An 18,827-nucleotide genomic window follows, 5' to 3' on the forward strand; every position below is an offset into this window, starting at 1 on the left:
GGGTTGCCGTGAGGACTTCTGGAAGGATCCATGGCTCCTTTTGGTCTTGCAGGTGGTCTCACCCAGATGCCCAAGCTCTGGTACCTGAGGCTGTTCTGGTTTCCGAAGCCATTGGCGGGCAGGGGGAAGGCAAACCGTCTCGCTGTGGTTTCCAGTCCTGGGGACAGGGAAGCCTGCTGGGCGGCTGCCAGGGTGGGACTTGGACCCTGGGCTCCGCCACCAACCCCTAGAGTTACATAAGTCGGGGGAGGTGGGCAGTTTGCGTTAAAGAATAACCTGCTCCAAGGAGACAGGGCCCCTCTCTGTCTCTGGCAGCTCTTCCAACACACCGGTGGGGAAGCGGCCCTCCCAGGCGGCGGAGCGCTCGAGCGCCGGCCCGGAGCTGGCCAGGCTAGGGTCCGTCGGGCGCCGGGAGGCCACCTCTCCTGGCCAGCGCGGGAGCGCGGGCTAGAGGCGGGCAAGATCCCAACGCGGGCCAGTCGGAGGCTGAGCGCCGAGCCCCGGCCACCAAGTGTTGATACGCCCGCCGGCCAATAGGCGCGCGCGCCGGGGCGGGGGGCGTGGTCGGCCGGGCGGCCTCGGGGCGGCGCGGCACCAAGAGAGCCGCACGGGATCCAGGGCGGGGGTCGGCGGCCCCGCCAGCCCGGCCCGGCCCGGCCCGGGGCCGCCTCCCGAGAGTCCGCCCTCGCCGCTGCAGCCTCGGCGGCCGGCCGGCCGGCCATGGAAGCCGAGCTCTCCCCAGGTCCGGGTCCGGGCTGTGAGCGCCCCCAGCTCCGCGCCGGCGGTCGGGACCCCAGTGCGCTACGGGCCGAGGCGCCATGGCTGAGCGCGCAGGGCTCGGGCCCGCGCGCCGCGCCCGTGACGGTGCCGGCGCCGCCACAGGTACCAGTGGGCGGGGGCGCCAACAAAGTTTCTCTGGCTGCAAAGATGGCGTCGGGGCCGCGCAAACTTTGGGCCCCGAGGGCGTGGCAGCTAGGGGTGGCCGCGTCGGCCCCTGCATGTCCGTGGGTCCGGCCGTGCGGCCGGTTGACGCTCCCTGTCGCCCGCGCCGAGGCGGGGCCGGAGGCGGGGCTATGCTATCCACATCGGCCGCAGCGGGTGGGGCGGGGGCGGGCGCCAAGTGGATCCATGGTGCAGGCTGGTGGGCCTGGGCTGCCTCTTCTATGAGTTTCTTCCGTCTGCAGGGCCCTTCTATGGGCGGAGGTTTTGCGGGCTTGGAGTTCGCGCTGCCGCAGGAGCCGCTGGCTGCAGACCTAGGGACCCCGGGGACGTGGGCGGGGGCGGCTGGGCTCCCGACACCGTCGGTGCACATCCCGGTGCCAGCGCAGAGGTGAGCCCCTGGGGTGGGGGGTTCGTGCCCTAGGTGGGTGTGTGCACACGTGCGTCTGTGTGTGCATAGGCAGTGGGTGGGGCACGGATTTCTGCCTTCCCTCCCTAACCCTCGGTAGAGAATAGGTCAGGGTCTGGAACTGGGTTTCTGCGTTCTCTTCCCCCAGCTCTCCAACCCTGGAGGAGTTGGACATACATGACCAATTACAAGCAGAGGCTGTGCAGTTTGCTTGGGGCTTACTGTCCAGGGAATCCGCTGGGGGGGGGCAGTTCCAGACCTGACCTATCTCCGGGTTAGGGGGAGGCAGAAAATCCGTGCCCCCCACTCCTGAGCCCAGACACTTCTGGCTGGCTTGCGCAGCAGGGGCGGCCCTGTCCTATCCCGCTGAGGCCCAAGACCGGCCGGTGCCTGGAGCCCGTTCTCCCTCCTGGCTGCTGCCGACTGCTGGCTGCTCCCACCTCCTAAGCCTGGCCCGGGGCCCACAGCTGCTGTTGCACAACGCACAACGCTGGTTAATATGTGATGGGGGCTGGGTCGGGGTCAGTTCTAGCCCACCAGTGAGACATGGTGCCCTGTAGATCCTGAGGGTGCAGGGGACAAAGCCCAGGCTGTAGAGAACACCAGCCTCAGAGAGACCCCAGCCCTGTTCCCGGTGGTTCCTGGTGATTTGGGGCTCTGCAACCTGAGCTGGGGGTGGAGCCAGACCTCCTCCTCTGCCAGGAGTGAGGCAGCCTGGTGCTGGAACATGTGCCCAGGCCTTGAAAGTGTAGCTGGGTCAGGGGAGGGACCTAGAGTACTTGTTGGGCCCCACCCACCCATATCTTGCCCCTGTCTCCTTCAGATCCCCCCCAGGAAAAGCTCGGCTAGATGAGGTCCTGGCCGCGGCAGCCCTTACAAGCCTGTCTACTAGCCCCCTCTATCTGGGGGCCCCTGCTGTATCCTTCAGTCCAGGTGTGTCTCAGAAGTCTGTGCTCAGGTGGGGGCAGGGCCTGGGACAGAGTCCTCAAGGACCCTACAGCCACCCAGTTTCTGGGATCGAGCAGAGTCCTCAGACCTGCCACCCACACTTCAGCTCTCTTTCTGAAGTGGTTATATGGATCTTCAGTGCCTCTCACTGAAGCCAGGCCTTTGCAGATTGTCCACCACCACTTTGTTGACCATGCCAGGCACCCCCTTTTCTCTGCTGTGCTGGGGGATGTCTCCCCATGCCCCTGTGACCAACATCTTCTCCAAGACTCTGCCCACCAAGCTCACCTGAATAGGTGGCAGCTGAGTTAGGGACTGCAGATCATTAGGCAGACAGCAGGCAGCAGCTCCCCACAGAGCAGCTCAAGCCCACCAGAGGTCCTGAGGTGCATGTTCCTGCAGAGCCTGACTTGGAACCCTGGAGGGAGGCCCTGACTCAGCCCACTGGCAGCTACAGCAGCAGCAGCAACAGTGGAGACTGCGTCTGGGACCAGGCCAGCGACCAGTCCTCCCCGTCCACACCATCGCCCCCACTGCCCCCTGAGGCAGCCCACTTTCTGTTTGGGGAGCCCACTCAGAGGAAACGGAAGGTGAGCTGGGGGAGCCCAGGGCGGGTGGACTCGAGTGCTGCTCCTGACACACACCCTGTTGCCCAGAGCGCGGTCCAGGTGGTGTTCCAGTGCCTGTGGAAGAGCTGCGGGAAGGTGCTGCGCACAGCCTCCGCCATTCAGAGACACATCCGCCTGGTGCACCTGGGGTGCGGCAGGGCCGGGGGGCCGGGGGGCCGGGTGGTGGGGCCAGGCCAGGCGAGCGCTTCAGCTCCCTTGTTGTGTCCCCAGCAGGAGACGGGCAGAGCCTGAGCACAGTGATGGTGAGGAGGACTTCTACTACACTGAGCTGGACATTGGTGTGGACATGCTGACCAATGGGCTGTCCAACCTGGCCCCAACGTCCCCTGAGGCCCCTGTGCCGCCTGCCTTCCCCCACCTGGACCTGCCCAGCCTGCTGCGGCCCCTGGCCCTGCCCTTGCCCCTGCCCCCTTTGCTTAGCTCTGCAGCTCCTCCCAAGACATGCCACGGTGACCATGCCCACCATGCTGGGGAGGCAACAGGTGGCAGCTGGGAACAAGTCTCAGGGCACTCTGGAGAGGAGCGAAATCCAAGTTGCAGTTCCCCCCAGGGCTGCCTGGCACCCGTCCATGTGGACCCACAGCCCACTGAGGGCCGGGCCACTGCACCAGCCCTGCCCTCCAAGCTTGGTGCCAGCTTGAGGTGCGTGTGGGTTGCGGGCCCAGTCAGGTGCCAGTTGGGGAGGGTCCCAGCTGACAGCACTCGTCTCCCGCCTGTCTCCCCAGGAAGCCTCGCGGTGATGCCAAGAAGTGCCGGAAGGTGTACGGCACGGATCACCGGGACCTGTGGTGCACAGCCTGCCGCTGGAAGAAGGCTTGTCAGCGGTTCCTGGACTGAGCCCACTGGCCCTGCTGTCCCGCCTCCTGTCCTGGGCAATCACCAGGCCTTGCCTCTTCTAGCTGTGGGGCTACTTCCTAAGGCAGGAGACAGTAGGGGAGATGGTGACCCTGGGCCCCAGCAGTGGGGAAAGGGGTCCTGCTATTCAAAGTGCCTCTGAAGAAGCCAGCGTTTTTGCACTAAAGCCAAATAACATCACTGTCCCCTTGGCCCCAGGACTGTTGCCCCCCTGCCTGTTGGCCCAGGACTGGCCAAGGATATTGGCAGGCCAGCTGTAGGGTTTGGTCCAAGAGGCACTTTGAGGGGTGTTGAGAAGGGGACTCCCATACTTACACCTAATGCAGTGGTTTAGGGGCCAGGGCTGACTTTTTCCATGTTTCTGAAGCTCAGGTGTCTCACGTCTGGGCCACCAGGCGAGGAGAAAAATTAAAAATTGGGTTTTTTTTCCAGAAGCTGAGTCTGCCTCCTGGAGGGAAGGAATGGGTCCAGGACCTTGTGGGCAGGGATGGGGGGAGGCCACAGGGCTGGGGGTCTCCAGTCCAGCCCCCTGTATCCAAGATGAGGCCGAGGAGGGGGCTATCTGAAACACAGGAGGCATCTGCTGGGAGCAGCAATTTCCCAATTTATTGAAAGTAATCGCTTTGCAAGAATGTCTATGCTAATCCCGTCACAGAAAGGAACCCCACAGGCAGGCCTGGAGCCTTTGGAGGCAAGCAAGAAACTCCAGACCCTCTGTAGAGAAGAGAAGGTGATGCTGGCTGCTGGCCTGGCCTCTGGCTACCAAGACCTAGGCGGCAGCAGCTGTGATTTTCCACCAATGGACTAAAAAACCTCCCCAAATATTAAATACATCTCCAGTACAAACACAGGTTTATAATAATATATAAAGTCGATATGATAGAGCATCCCAAGAAAAAAATCAACAGTCTCCAAATACTGCCTTTTTTTTTTTTTTTTTTTTTGTCTCTTCTGTTTTTGATGACAGGTTGAAAGCATGTCGAAAAAAATAAATATTTAAGGGAAGCACACACACAGCACCCTCACTACAAGTGGTTCTAAAAGGGCCGCGTACAAAACAACAGAATCTAAACAAAAGACAACCACTAGAAAGTATGGCTTCTTAAAGAGCTGCACATGTCACAAAATGAGCCGAAGATTATCTTTCATAATATTGCAAAAAGTTCCAGTTTTGCATTTTCTCAGATTTCTCTCTTAAAAAGGAAGATGTGCAAAGTTGGAAGCATAGCTGTGTCCCGAGTCAGGCCCTAGAGAGTCCTGGCAGCATCCTATTGCCCAGACCCAGAGTCCAAACAACCTGGCCAGGATCCAGAGCTCCATACAAAAATCATGGTTTCCCTATTCACATACCCCCACCACCATGGACTGTATCTTCCACTTTGGTGTTGCCAACACCAAGGTATAAACAGACACAAACAACAACAAAAATACAAAATGTGAAATGTAATCTACACATTATTTTCCTCTTCATAAAAAAATATTTATTAGTTTGAACATTGATTAAAAAAAAAATCAGTCACATAAAAAAAAAAAAAAAAACCTTCATTACATACGTCTTTTCCCTCCATGCCTCCTGAGATGGATGTGTTCATCTGGGTTTGAAATTCCACTCTCCAACTAGCAAACTGAGAACAGCGGACCTGCCACACAGCAGGCGGGGAAGATGGTGGACAGATGGGGACCCTTGGTTTTCGGGTACAGTATCATTTCAAGGATATGCCCCTAGGCCAGCAAAGGCATCCAGAGCGGGAGCCAGTCAGAGAGCAAGACATCCTGAGTGCCAGGCAGAGGTGCCTGGGGGAGGTGGGCCAGGGGCCCTGGGCAGTTTGGCCTGAGAGGGAGGACCGGTACAAAACCCAGAGGCTGGTAGCAAAGGTCTGGTTTCCAAATGCAACTTGTAAGAAAATCAGTGTATAGAAAAGGTGTTAAAAAAGTGGGAGAAAAGGTACAAAGTTCTGAGAGCCCTGAAGGGGGCTGGGAGTTCAGCTGGAGCTTCCCTGATCAGGGGGTCAGCCCCACTGCCCCACTGGGAGCACCCCAGACCCCGCCATGGCAGTGGGAGAATGGGTGACAAGCCCAGGTCCCCAGGCTCTGTGTAGGAGGGTCTGAGCTTCTGCCAGGGACTGGCTCAGGAGCTCATGGCTTTGCCAAGGAGGGATGTATGCGCAGGAGGGCTGGATGGCAGCAGGGGGAGCAGCCTCTTGTGACTGGTAGAAACTGGCTGATTTTACTTTGAAAAAACAAGAGAGAGAACTGCAACTCCTCCCCGTACACAGGCCCTCAAGGGCAGCACCATGTCCCTGCGCCCACATGGGCCCACCCTGTGTGTCCTTGGCAGCAGCTGCCAGACAGCTGCGCTTAGGGAATGTTCTCAGGAGATGTGCTCCAGGTGACCACTGGGACCTAAGTCATAGTTCTGTGGGGTTTTCCTTTTTCCACTGAGGAAGATGTGACCGTGAAAAGATAACAGCCATCTGGCTTGTAGTCTGGAGGAGAAACTAGAAACTCTCTCTCAGTTGGTGCTCACACTCAGCTCCCAGGGAGCCCTGGCCTAGGGTGGGGAGTGGTCAACCTGCCTGCACCTCACCCTGAGAGGGTGCACAGGAGGAGGAGGAGGAGGAGGAGGAGGAGGAGGAGAGGGTGGAATGTCTTAGTGGTGGTGTCGGAGCAGCCCAGAGGAGGGACCCAGACTGCCATGTCTGTTCTGGGTGGGTCTGGCAGCCTGCCTCCAGGACCTCAACGCTGGGTGATGCACAGAGATGCCCACCATGGGGGCCTTTGCTTTTCACTCAGGAAAAAAGGAGAACACATGGGAAGCTCCTTCAAAACACAGCAGGAGGACTTCACAAACCAAGGGAAAAACAACCCTATGCAGTTTTGCCAAGTGCGAAAAACAATGCAAAAAATAAGGATTCTCTGCAGCTACCTCACGATGTCTCCAACTACTTTAACATTTGGTCACCCGGGCAGGGAGGTGAAGCAGCACACTGCAGCAAGGACACCCACCTCCAGTGTTAGCAGCAACGATGGCAGGAGTCCGGCTCCAGCCCGTCCCAAGAGGGGTCAGCAGGAGCCCTGGAGCAAGCCCAGGGTGGACAAGGGGCCCAGGCTCTCTAAGGAAGTGCACCCAGAGCTGAGGCCCTCATGGCAGAACTGTTTGGGGCCTGAGATGGGGAGCCTGGCCAAGGGTCTCCTCCCTGACTGAGGAGTTCTGCATGGGAGGACCTGCGGCCTCCTCAGGCCCCGGCCTCCGGGACCACCGGAGAGAGCACCTGGAGCCCTGGATCTCGAGGATCTGCAGCTGCTTTGTTAAGCACCAAAGCCCAGAGGTAAGAGGATCGCAGGGCTTTCTGTGCACCAGACCTGGGTTCTACAGGCTGCCACTGTGTGGCAGCAGCCAAGAGGGCCAAGGGCCACTGCGGGGTCACAGGCAGCCACCTGGCTGCAGGGCTTGAGCAGTGCTGCGGACGGATGCAGCTCGGTGTATGCAAAACTCTCAACATGGACTCAGACCTGCGGCCTCAAGGATGCACTCATGCCCCTGGCCAGCCTGGCCATCATGCATCCAGGGTCTGGCCAGCCACCCAGGGCTCCTTTGATGCTCTGGAGGCAAGCCCCAGACCAGACTCGGCACACACCTGCAGGCACCTGCTGGGGACTCCAGGCGTCCCAGGACAGGCAGGAGCAGGCGCTCTCCCTTGACCGCCAGGCCATGGCCGGTGTCTGTGGGAGTGGGGCTGGATGCAGGGAGGACCAGAGGAGGGGCTGAGAAGGGCACTGCCCTGCCGTCGGGTGTTGAGACCCACTAAGACACACACACAGGTGGACGGAGCGACGCAGCCACCACCCCACCATCAGACCCTGCCCACCGGGGCAGGGCCTAGGAGATCCAGGCGAAGTCCTTTTCAGGCCCTGCAGTGGGGCTACGGGGGCCCTGTGGTGAGTCCTCGTCCTCCTTGTCGTCCCCCAACAGCGTGTCCTCGGGCGCCAGCCCTACATCGTCCTTCCACTTTGCCACGTCGTCGTCCTCATCCTCCCCCAGCTCCTCCTCACCCTCCCCTCGCGGGTCCTCGGGGTCTTCCAAGTAGGGCCCATCACCAGTGAACAGGGCCTCGGGGGAGCCTTCGCCGCCCCCATGGTCCAACTGCACGGCTGCGCCCCGGCCAGCACAGTCGGCACACACACCGTGGCGCCGGGAGCCGTGCCTGATGCCCACGCTGGCTGCAGACATGAACACGCGGCTGCACACCTTGCACACGTACTTCTTGTCCTTGCTGTGGACCTGGGAGGACAGGGCAGTCAGTGGAGGGGTGAGGTCCCCCAGGGGCAGTCTCTGCCAGGCCCTAAAGAGGCATATGAGCAAGGATAGCCATGGCATGACTTGGGGGTGACAGATCTGCTGGGACCCTCAAGCCCAGGCTTGAGGGTGCTGCCCAGAGTGTACATGGTCAGAACTGGGGACAGCACCCAAAAGCCCTATCCCTAGGGGTGCTGACACCAGGGGCAGCAGGGTCCTCCCGCAGCCCCAGGTCTCAGTGTGAGTACACACACACGCACACACACACACACACACACACAGGCACACACAGAGGCCCTGCTACATACTTCTCTCTAAGGTCACACTGCTCCCTCCTCCAGAGTCCCTCAAGGACAGGCTGAGTTCTCATCAGACAGCGTATGGAGCACTCCTGTGCCCCTCCTGGAAAAGACGATGCCAGCTCCGGCTGGTCAAGGGTGGAGAGCCCCACACAGCGGTGACCAAAAGCTCTAGGTTGAATCTGGCTTCTGGGAGTCCAGTCCAGACCCATGGCTTGATGGGCTGGGCAGCAGGAGAGCCATGGGTCAAGACTGAAGACAAGGGCTAGGACTGTAGCTCAGTGGTAGAGCACTTGCCTAGCATGCGTGAGGCACTGGGTTCGATCCTCAGCACCACATAAAAATAAACAAATAAAGGCATTCTGTCCATCTACAACTACAAGGAAATCAAAAAGAAAAAAAAAAAAAAAGAGGGAAGGACAGAGGGAAGGGGAATTGGACTGGAGTCCCAGGAGATGGTGGTGGACTGGGAACAGACTGGGGGCAAGTCCACACTCCAGCCTTCCCCTGACCATTTCCTGGTAGGTGAAAAGGCACAGCTCCCTCCCCCAGCTGGAGCCTGAGGTCAACTGAGAGCCTAGGACAGAGATTAGCCACTGAGGTCAGCAGAAGAGGCACATTGGCCAGGAAGGGACAGGATCAGTGCCCCTGACCAGGTTTATGCCTGACAGGGAGCAACAGCATTTGGGAGAGGGTCCTCAAGAGAGCAGGACACAAAGACCCTAGGACCTGAGGACACACAGATGGGATGCCTGCTGCTGTTTGGAACCTGTGGAGACTTCAGCATGGGCACTGGAGTCTGTGGAGAAGCACAGCACCCCTGGCTAACTTGAGGAGGGCTTGGAGGGATTGGTCACAACCAAGCCACGACCCTACTTTTCAAGAACAAAGGCCAGTGGGCCTACATGTGGCAGGCTACCTGCGAGTCTTGGTCCACCCTCTGGTTGGACCTGGTGCTAGCCAGGCTTCTGCCCTCAAGTGCAGCAGCCTCCCCAGACCTCCAGGCTCTCTCGGCCCCTCTGTGTCCTGCAGACGCCTACCCTCCATGTGCAAGAGCTGGAGCTGTGTGAGAGCTGGCTGCACCCAGGGAGGGAGCTGTCCAGAGGGTGTCTGAAGCCAGCTCTCCACAGCCTGCAAGAAAGTCCTGTCACACAAAGACTGCAGCCAGGCTGTGGGGGAGAGGGGTCCTGCGGGGGTGGCTGAGAGCGTCCCAGGCTCATGTGTTGAAGGCACGGTCCCCGGCGCAGCAGTAGTCAGAGGTGGGGCCTCTGGGAGGGGCTCACCCTGAGGGTCCGGACTCCTCAGTGGCTGAGGTGGGACTGGCTGGAGGAGGGTCTCTGGGGCACGCCCTGGGAGGCTTACCCGCTGTCTTTCTCTGCTCCCTGGCTGCTGTGAACTGAGCAGCTTTACTCTACGATGCCCTCTGCCGTGGTGTTTCTGCCTCATCCTGGGCCCAGAGCAATGGAGTCGGCCCACCATGGACTGAATCCTCTGAAACTCTGAGTCACAATAAACTTTTCCTCTTCTAAGTTGTTGTTTTTTCCTCCACTAAGTTGTTCTTGTCAGGTATTTTGGTCACAGCAAAAAAAAAGTTGGCTAACATTTTCTTTTCTTTTTTTTTGGAGGGGGGTGCTAACAGGAATTGAACTCAGGGGCACTCCACCACTGAGCCACACCCCCAGCCCTATTTTGTATTTTATTTAGAGACAGGGTCTCACTGAGTTGCTTAACTCCTCGCTTTTGCCGAGGCTGGCTTTAAACTCTTGATCCTCCTGCCTCAGCCTCCAGAGCCACTGAGATTACAGGCGAGTGCCACCGGGCCTGGCTAAGCTCATATTTCTTCTACTTGCAATGATCTGACAAGCGATCACTGTGGTCCTGCAGCTATGCCTCGTGAGCTGCCCCTCACTGGCCTCAGCTTCGCAGGCCTTTGGTCCCACAGAGCACTGCTCTTGAAGGCAGGGTGGTTACTTCCACCAAACCCCAAGTGGGGAAGGCTCCAGTGACAGCTGCCGTGACAACCTGCACGTCCAGAGTGTGGCATGGGCAGGTCATCACATGGGACCTGAGACCTTCAGGAACACCTTGGAGCTGGGTGCTAGCCCCCTGGCCTCCTCAAAAGCCCAACCGGCAGGGTCCAGACCTCTGGGTTGGGTCCAGCATTCTGTAGGTTTGTTTGCTCTGTATTAGATTCAGGGCCTCCCTCTGCCCCCGACACAGGGGAACAAAACGGCCAGACCAAGTCACCATAGGAACTGTGCAAATGGGGATGACAGGGCAGGAACAGGCCCGGGGTGTGGGGGGTCCCCAAGGCAGATGGCCAGGCACTCGTGGATGCTCACACTCCTGCCCGGGGAGGGTGCTGGGCACCATGGTAACTGTTGCTGGGCCCCTTGGTGGTGCTGCTGTGGAGCAGGGCCGGCCCACCCCATCCAGACCTGAAGCCCTCGCAGGTACAGAGGGGTCCCACTCCTTGCTGCTGGGTCTGCCCTCCAGAGGTGCCAGGAGGCCGCAGACCATCTCCTAACGCAGGGCCCTGTTTCTCAGGGTGGGCACCCAGAGAAAATAACCCTCTCCTCAGGAAGAGGTGGGCCACCTTCAGTGTTTTTGTCTTTGTTTTGTATTCTACTTTTTTAACACTAGGGATTGAATTCAGGGCCTCATGCATGCTAGATAAGTGCTCTACCACTGGGCTACATCCTCAGCCTTCTTATTTTTTATTTTGAGACAGAGTCTTGCTAAATTGCCCAGGCTGGCCTACAACTAGAGGTCCTCCTGCCTCAGCCTCATGAACAGTTGGGGTTACAGGCATGGCCACTGCAGCTGGCCCCATATGTCTTAAGTACATTTTTCAAGGCCCTCCTGTGGGTTCTCTAGACAAATGCAATGACCCTCATTGAGACTCATCAGCATTTGCTAGTGTGAAATAGGTACATATGTGCCTTTTAGATTTCATGTCAGTCTGCAAAGTGATCTCTGTGGCTTATTAATTAGATGAAGCAGAAGCAATCGTTCACTTAGAGAAAAAATTCTAAACTCAGCTTGCTAAGACCTCATGGCTTCTCGTGGACATGGGTCTGCCTCTGGCCTCCCTTCATGGTCAAGGGCTCTTCCTGATCCAGGCATCCCCACCTTACAGAGGGACACATGGGGGACCCGAGAGAATATCCCTCTGTGGGCTCTGTAGCCATTCAGGGACCCTAACCTCAGGGGAGCTCCCAGCTGTCCTCACCTCAAATAAGAGTACCCCACCAGGCTCGAGCAGCAGAGGCCAACAGAGAGCCTGAACCAGCCTCGGCCCTTGCCGCCTGGCAGGGCTGCCCATGAAGCTGGTGAGCTCCAGGTGACTCAGCCTGCAAACCATCCCCATCCCAGTGCAGCATCCCACGGCATCACACCTGGGGCTGTCCCCTGTCAGGGCTCAGGGCCTTGGGGGTCCGTCTCGCTAGGCTGATCTCCTCTCTACCTCCAGACAGCCTCCTCTCTGTCGCTCTTAGCTGAGCTGGTCCACTCTCCAGCATCTGCTCCCTGACAGCCACCAGCTGGGTGCAGAGCCTGGCCCCACCCTACAGGGCGAGTGAGGCAGCCCGGAGCCGGCAGCAATGACCCCTTGGCGAATGCTGTCCATGGTGGCCTGCTTGGCTTCCCCACTGCAGAGTGTCCAGGCATCCCATAGCCACCCCCACTGCCCGCCTTTCAGGACATCTCAGCTCAGCATAGGCCGCGGCTCCAGGCCCTGCACTCACCAGCGTGTGCCGCTTCATGTGCTCACGGCGCGTGAACTTCTTCCCGCAGATCTCACAGGGGTAGGGCCGCTCCCCGGTGTGGGAACGCATGTGCCTCTTGAGGATGCACTGGTGCATGGCCGAGAAGCTGCAGTAGGGGCACTTGAACTTCTTCCTGATCACGGTGAACTCATTCACTGGAAGAGAGCAGAGGCGTCAGTGCAAGGGTCACCCGGCTGCCTCCTCTCCACGTGCCGTCCACCCAAAAGGGGCCCACAACCCAAGCCCAGGGAGGCTGGTGCCCACCTCTCAGGAGCATTCTCCAAAATGGAGGCCCACTCAAGCCATCTTTCCCTGATGAGGGCTGACCAAGGGCCCAGGCATGGGCAGCAGCAAGCCCTGTGGACCACCAACCCAGCACATGCCATCTTGTCTCTGTTCATACATTCCTCATGTCCTCAGATGTTCCCCCATGCCCTCAGGTGCTGCTGGACATCAGGACCTCCCAGGAGGCAGATAAGAAGCCAGCACCATAGTGTGGCATGGGCCAAAAAACACAGAGGGAAAAGGAGACACCCCTCTGCTGGAAAACACCAGGGGTCTAATCTATCCAGGACACTGCACTGTCCCAGGGAACCTGGGCCCTGACTCTGCTGAGGGACCCTCAGAGGCTCCAGTGTGGTTCTGCTGCTCAGACCCCAGCCTCAGCATGGGATTTAGAAACTGGCCAGCTCAGAGCAGCCCCAAGAACACTGGCCCTGGACTCACACAGGTCCAATCAGGAAGATCCTTGCAAGATCCACCGTGAGCCAGAGTCCTGTGCCCCACAGACAGTAACCCCTGTCCCAGGGACACATGATTCTCCAAGAACTGAGGGGAGAGTTCATCCCTGCTAGGCCTAGAAAGCCCTGAGCTGACACCTGGCACCTCCAAGGTGGGCTGTGTGGACACCATAGCTCATAGCTGAGCCACTCCCCAGAGCCACGGTCCCTGTCTGTGCCCCTAAAGCCACATCAGGTCCCCTGGAGAGTAGGAGTCCACAAGACTTCTGCTTCTGAGCCTCTCTATTAGATGTACACCGTGTCCCTACATCAGGAGCTTTCAGTGTTGGTGGGTGTGGCAATGGTGGCTGGGGACAGGAGGGGGACCACGCTCAGCATGGCCTCTGAGGCAAGACAGGCACTGAGATGACCACAGCCAACAGTGCACCATCTTCCGGTTGTACCCATATATAGTCAGGACCGGACCAGAAGGCATTCCGCCCACAAAGCACCCACTCGACACACTGTGACCTCAACGCACAGCCTCGGACTTGCATCTGCCAAGGGTCTGCACATACCAGACCCGCCAGAGACCCGGCTGCTGGGCATTCAAGGTGTTTCCCTCTTTCACCCACGAGAACAGTGGTGACTGCGGTTCCTGTAGATGACTGTACATCTACACAGCAGGTACATGTGTAGATCTACTAGGCACAAAAATATTCCCCTTTTCCAGCCACACCTCCACCAGGAAGGACTGCTCTTCCTCAGAACCCTGTGTCCCCACTGCCGTACCTGGTGGGTGACGCACACCCTCTAGGTGGGAGGGGAACAGGACAAGAATTTCTACATTGTTTTACTTAAAACAACTTTTGGGGGGAACACAGCCATGGTTCCTATTCTGGTTTTACAATCATGAAAATTAGAATTTTGAATTACCATCTATTTAGCCTTCTACTTAGTAATTCAGACCTGCGTGCTAAATCAACACTTTCTCCGTATAGAAGCACTATTTCTTCTCTCATCAAAACTGCCTGGAACTTCCTGGCTGTGGCTCCCCCCTCCTAAGCAGGGCTTGCCCAGAGCAGAGGCCTGGCACACAATGCCACTCCGTACCTGTGGCTTCTGAAGCTAACGCCACAACGCCTTCTGGTCTTTTCTTGACAGGTTATCTTAGGGTCACAGCTGTAACAAAGAGCCTCTGGGTGGCCCAAAACAGTAAGTAAATTCAGTCTCATAGTTTTGGAGGTCAGACCTGGGACACTACGGTGTGAACTCTAGGGGGCTTCTTGTGCCCCCTCCGGCTCCTGGGCCCCAGTACCCCTTGGCTGATGGCCACATGGCTCCATCTTCAGGTGGCTCCTCCTCTGAGCCTAGGTCTCCTCTTCTACCTCTTATAAAGACATGTGTCACTGAATTTAGAGCCACTCTAACCCAGGACGACCTCATTTGAGATACTTAATTTAACCACACCTGCAAAGACCCATTTTCCAAATAGGGTCACAGTCACAGGTCCAGGAGACTAGGAGTGGGCACTGGGGCCACCATGTACCTGCTGTGTGCAGTCAGCAGCATGTCACTGCCAGTGTCTCGCCAGCTAGGAGCTGCTGTACCACTGAGCCACGCCCCAGCCAGTGATGATTTTTTTCCCTTCTTCTCAGTCCTGGAATTGAACCCAGAGCCTCAGAAACACTCCTCCACTGAGCCACACCTCCAGCCCTTCTTATTCTTTATCTGAGGCAAGGTCTTGGTGAGTCGCCCAGGGGCCTAGAACTTGCCATCCTTCGGCCTCAGCTTCTTGGAGCAGCTAGGGTCACAGGAGAGTGCCACTGTGTCTGATAAATTAATTCCTAGTTGGAAACAACTAGTATCCCCTGTAATTTCTTTGTGACTTACAGCTTACATCTCTTAGAAAATTCCCAAATCATATAGTGCTAAGGCTGGAATGTGTCCCAAAGTGCAGTGTTGGAATCATAGTCCCAGCAACAACACGGCGCCGGGCACAGGGCCGTGAGAGGTCTGGGCCTCTCCCTCACGTGGCACACCTGGCTAGCAGGTGCTGGCCCTGTGTTCCATCCCAGCACTGCAAAGCCAAAGGACAAACACAAGCTGTCTTGGGAGTGTCTGCTGCCGTGAGAGCAGGCTGGTCGCAAACGCAGGGCTTCCCCGCTGGCCTTCCACCTTGGGCTGACAAGGCAAATAGGCCTGGCCACAGCTGCACCTGCAGTCCCAGCACGCAGGACCCCTCAAGTCCACAAGTTCTACACCAGCCTGGGCCACAGGTGAGGCTGTCTCAAAAAATAAGTAAATAAATAAAAAGAATGCAGCCGTCTTCAGACTCAGTCCTTCCCCCGTGGACTTCCGTCTCCAGAATGGTAGAGGCAGGCACTCTACCAACTGAGCTCTATCCCCAGCCCCAAATTCTTTTCTTTATAAACAATCCAGCCTGTGATTTCTGTTGTGGCAGCACAAATGCACCAAGACGTGCGGCTTCGTGGTCATAAACATTAAAAAGCCACATAGTAAAAGAGTCACTGCCATAAGCTGCCATGGCAGCCACATCTTGCTCCCAGCTGCTCCGGAGGCTGACACTGGAGGATCCAAGTTCCAGGCCAGCCTCAGAAATTCAGTGAGATCCTGTCTCAAATAAAAATAAACAGAGCTGGGGTGCAGCTCAGTGCTGGAGCACCCCTGGGTTCAACCCCCAACCCCCCAAAAAAGAGTACTTGGCATAAACGAAAACATGCAAGACCATTAAACCAAACCGAACACCAGGGGTTCCATTCCAGATAGTTAATTCTTCATCTAGTCATCATTTTCCAAAGAGGGCACTTCTACAATATTTCAGAATCAGGTCCAAATAAGGACCATAGTTGACTTCAAAGACTTACAAGGCGACCACAGTTTTATGTTAGAATGAGGCGGAATTACAATGTATCCAAGTTGTTTCAAGGTTTTAACCGAGGGCAAGTGCATGCACCCTAGGACCCAGCTCAGTGAGGCCTCACCTATCTGTGCACCCACACGCACACACACTCAGCAGTACACTGCACAGCGGCCTCAGAGGCCCCCGCATCCCAACACTCTGTGCTGCCTGCGTTCGCCCATTTGTGCTGCTGATAGGGGCTCACGACTGTGCACAGGGATCTGAGGACGCCTGGGCAACTGTCCTGATTCAGACGCTGGATGTCCCCAAGCAGCTCAGTGAGACAAAGCAAGAAGGAGAAGACCAAGAGGCCTGGACCTCGCCAGGCACTCAGGTGAGGGTGAACTGGGTGGAGATTCAGGGCAGGCGGGTGTGGCTGGGGGGCTGGTCCCTGGGGCCTGCCTGCGGGTCTCTGGGTTGTCCCCGGGGAGCAGAGCTCGCTGCCTGTTTGCCACCTCCTGAGCTGCGTTCCTCTTCCATGCCCTCCTTAGCAATATTCCGCCTCATCTCGGGCCCAGAGGGATGGAGCTGGCCTCCTGTGCACCGAACCTCTGAAACCATGAGCCAAAATAAGTGTTTCTTCCTCTGATTGTTCTCCTCAGCTCTTCTGGTCATGGCAGTGAAAAAGCTGACTGAAACAGGGTCTCATGTGGCTCAGTGGTAAAGCACCTCCATCTCCAGTCCTGCAAAAGACCAAATCAAAACCCAAACCGACTCCTGCCTGCCCCCACCCCCAGCAGGTCTGCACTGGGGTGGGGGGTGGGCACCACCAGCTCCCAAGGCCACTGGGCCTGCCAGGAGACCCCAGAGGGCCTGTCCCCAGGAGCCCACTCTGCACACACCTCCCTGCCCAGGACCTTGGCCAACCACAAGGAGTGTTCTTCACCTGGGTGGAGGTCACAGACACAGTGTGGGAGCTCCTCAGGTGACCACAGGGCCCCATCCCCAGAAGCCCACTGTGAGCTGAAAGGTGGGCCCCACCTCCCGACCCCTGGAGCCAGCCACCACCCCACGCTGCAGGGAGTTGATGGTCTGCCCTTACTGAACACGGTGACTCGGAGATGCCACTGCCCAGAATCACATGTCACCGCCACCACTGAGATCCCCCCAAAACAAAATCTGAGTTCAGCTGTGTGGTCTCTGCTGCAGCCCAGCGCTTCATGCCACTGAAGACCACGCCCTGCAGCCAGGTGGCCCGGGCCAGTTGTTGGGAGGACCCTGAGGGCGACTGACTTCCCTAGACCCCGGGGATCACTTCTCTACCCCACTAGGCTGGGAATTCTTACTGTGAATGCCATGGGCTTAGGATCACAGGGTTCCCTTCCCTTTTCCTCCCTGAGTCCCATAGGCTGATTTGCAAAAGCTCCTTGAAGGTTCGGAGCACCTACCTGCCCCGAGGCATGGCTGCTGTCCTGTTGGTGCTGGGAACTGAACCCAGGGCCTTACAGGAGGTAGGCAAGGTCTCCACCACTGAGCCCACCCCACCTTGACCTCACTGAGGCAGGGCCTCAAACCTGCCATGGGACCACGGGCAGGTGCAGTGCGCCCAGCTGGTCATGCCGAGGGCTGCTCGGTCTCACTGGTGTCTGCCGTGGCCTCCCTGCAGTGCTGAAGGCTTGGTCCCCAGTGCGGCAGTGCTCAGAGCAGGGGATCTTGGGGGTGCCTGGACCTTGAGGCTCCCACGGCACCCGTCGTGGATGAGTCCTCAGGTGGGCTGAGCTGAACGCACTCTGGGGAGTGGTGGAGACCCCGTCCTTGGGGATGAGCCTTTGGGCACTGCGTCTTGTCCCTAGCCCCTTCCTTCCCTTCTCCCTGCCTCCTGGCCACCATGAGGTGACAGCGCTGCTCCTCCACGTGCTGCCACCTTGACCTGCCTCACTCGGGCCCAGAAACAATGGAGCCAGTGACCCTGGGCTGAAGCCCCTGAGACCCTGAATCAAGCAACTTGTCTCCTCGGTGTCTGGTACCAGGGTGGAGGGGGTGGAGTGCTGACCCCACACTCTTCTCTTCTTGGATTCCTTTTCTTTTGGGGGGGGGTGTACAGGGGATTGAACTCAGGGGCACTTGGCCACTGAGCCACACCCCCAGCCCTATTTTGTATTTTACTTAGAGACAGGGTCTCACTGAGTTGCTTAGGGCCTCGCTAAGTTGCTGAGGCTGGCTTTGAACTCATGATCCTCCTGCCCCAGCCTCCCAAGCCAGTGGGATCACAGGTGCACTCCACTGTATTCAGCTCTTCCTCGATTCCTGACATATGAATCCAGAGCCTTCTCCTTTTCTCCTCAGGGCAGCAGAGCTCTGAGCACTGTCTCAGGGTGCTCTGAAGTTCTGAGGTGCTCTTACTTCCACTATCATTCAACTCAAAATGTCACCACCTCCGTGGCGTCCAGTGACACAGGATCTCAGTCCAGTTGTGGCCTCAAGCAGAACCTTTGGGAAGTTCTAGCATCTTCCTCTGGCTGACCCCAGCTCCAGCCACCTGCGTTCTCAGTCCTGGGACATGGCTGGTCTGCCTTGTCCTTGGTAACCCTTTCCTGCACCTGTGTTAAAGCCGCTCCTTGGTCATTCAGATACAAGATTCTCCACAACGTGTCAGCAAGCTGAATCCCAGGGCAGTCTGGCTAGCCGGACCAGGTGTCAGAATCCCCCGATCATGACCATGCACTTGTGCACAGCTCCCTCTAGCTTCTTGCCGACTTTTGTTCCATGTACTTAGAGACTGAACTTATTTTTGGACACATATAGGAATGTCAAGCTCACTATTTAATTGCTACCTTTTTTTTTTTTTTGTACTGCAAATGAAGCCAAGGATACTCTACTACTGAGCCACCCCCACCCCCCGCAGTCATTTGTGTGTTTATATATTTTTTATTCTGGGTAAGTTGCTCAGGGCCTCCCTAAGTGCTGAGGCTGGCTTTGAACTTACAATTCTCCTGCCTCAGCCTGCCGAGTCGCTGGGATTTCGGGCATGGCCACCAGACCAGGCTGTGACACCTTAAAGTGTATTTTGGCATTAATATTGCTGCATGGCTTTCTCTGGTT

The 18,827-nt window shown here is 57.6% G+C and overlaps 2 protein-coding genes across 5 annotated transcripts in view; one reads left to right on the forward strand and one right to left on the reverse strand.

The window, feature by feature from the left end:
• Zbtb46 (zinc finger and BTB domain containing 46) overlaps positions 1–18,827 on the reverse strand; it is a 74,104-nt gene that overhangs the window by 13,989 nt on the left and 41,288 nt on the right. For 2 of the 4 annotated variants that reach the window (XM_026413488.2, XM_026413487.2), the window contains exons 4-5: positions 12,123–12,298; positions 4,718–8,062 (exon numbers count right to left, since the gene is read on the reverse strand). In XM_026413488.2, coding sequence (XP_026269273.1) covers positions 7,661–8,062; positions 12,123–12,298 — 578 coding nt within the window. In that variant the 3' untranslated portion in view covers positions 4,718–7,660. Of the gene's footprint in view, positions 1–4,717; positions 8,063–12,122; positions 12,299–18,827 lie in introns of those variants that run through there. The other 2 variants (XM_077799924.1, XM_026413489.2) reach the window with 1 other exon arrangement.
• Slc2a4rg (SLC2A4 regulator) lies at positions 706–4,687 on the forward strand. Its single transcript, XM_026413493.2, has 7 exons — positions 706–882; positions 1,185–1,330; positions 2,172–2,281; positions 2,699–2,886; positions 2,953–3,053; positions 3,139–3,567; positions 3,651–4,687. The coding sequence occupies exons 1-7, from the start codon at positions 721–723 to the stop codon at positions 3,760–3,762; spliced, it is 1,248 nt and encodes a 415-aa protein (XP_026269278.1). The 5' UTR covers positions 706–720; the 3' UTR covers positions 3,763–4,687.

This window comes from Urocitellus parryii, chromosome 6 (genome assembly GCF_045843805.1).
Source record: "Urocitellus parryii isolate mUroPar1 chromosome 6, mUroPar1.hap1, whole genome shotgun sequence".
Lineage (NCBI taxonomy): Eukaryota > Metazoa > Chordata > Mammalia > Rodentia > Sciuridae > Urocitellus > Urocitellus parryii.

Coding starts and splice junctions, on each gene's coding strand:
- Slc2a4rg (XM_026413493.2), top strand. CDS start 721: ATGGAAGCCGAGCTCTCCCCAGGTCCGGGTCCGGGCTGTGAGCGCCCC. Junction 2,282..2,698: donor TGCTGTATCCTTCAGTCCAG/GTGTGTCTCAGA, acceptor ATGTTCCTGCAG/AGCCTGACTTGGAACCCTGG. Junction 3,568..3,650: donor AAGCTTGGTGCCAGCTTGAG/GTGCGTGTGGGT, acceptor CTGTCTCCCCAG/GAAGCCTCGCGGTGATGCCA.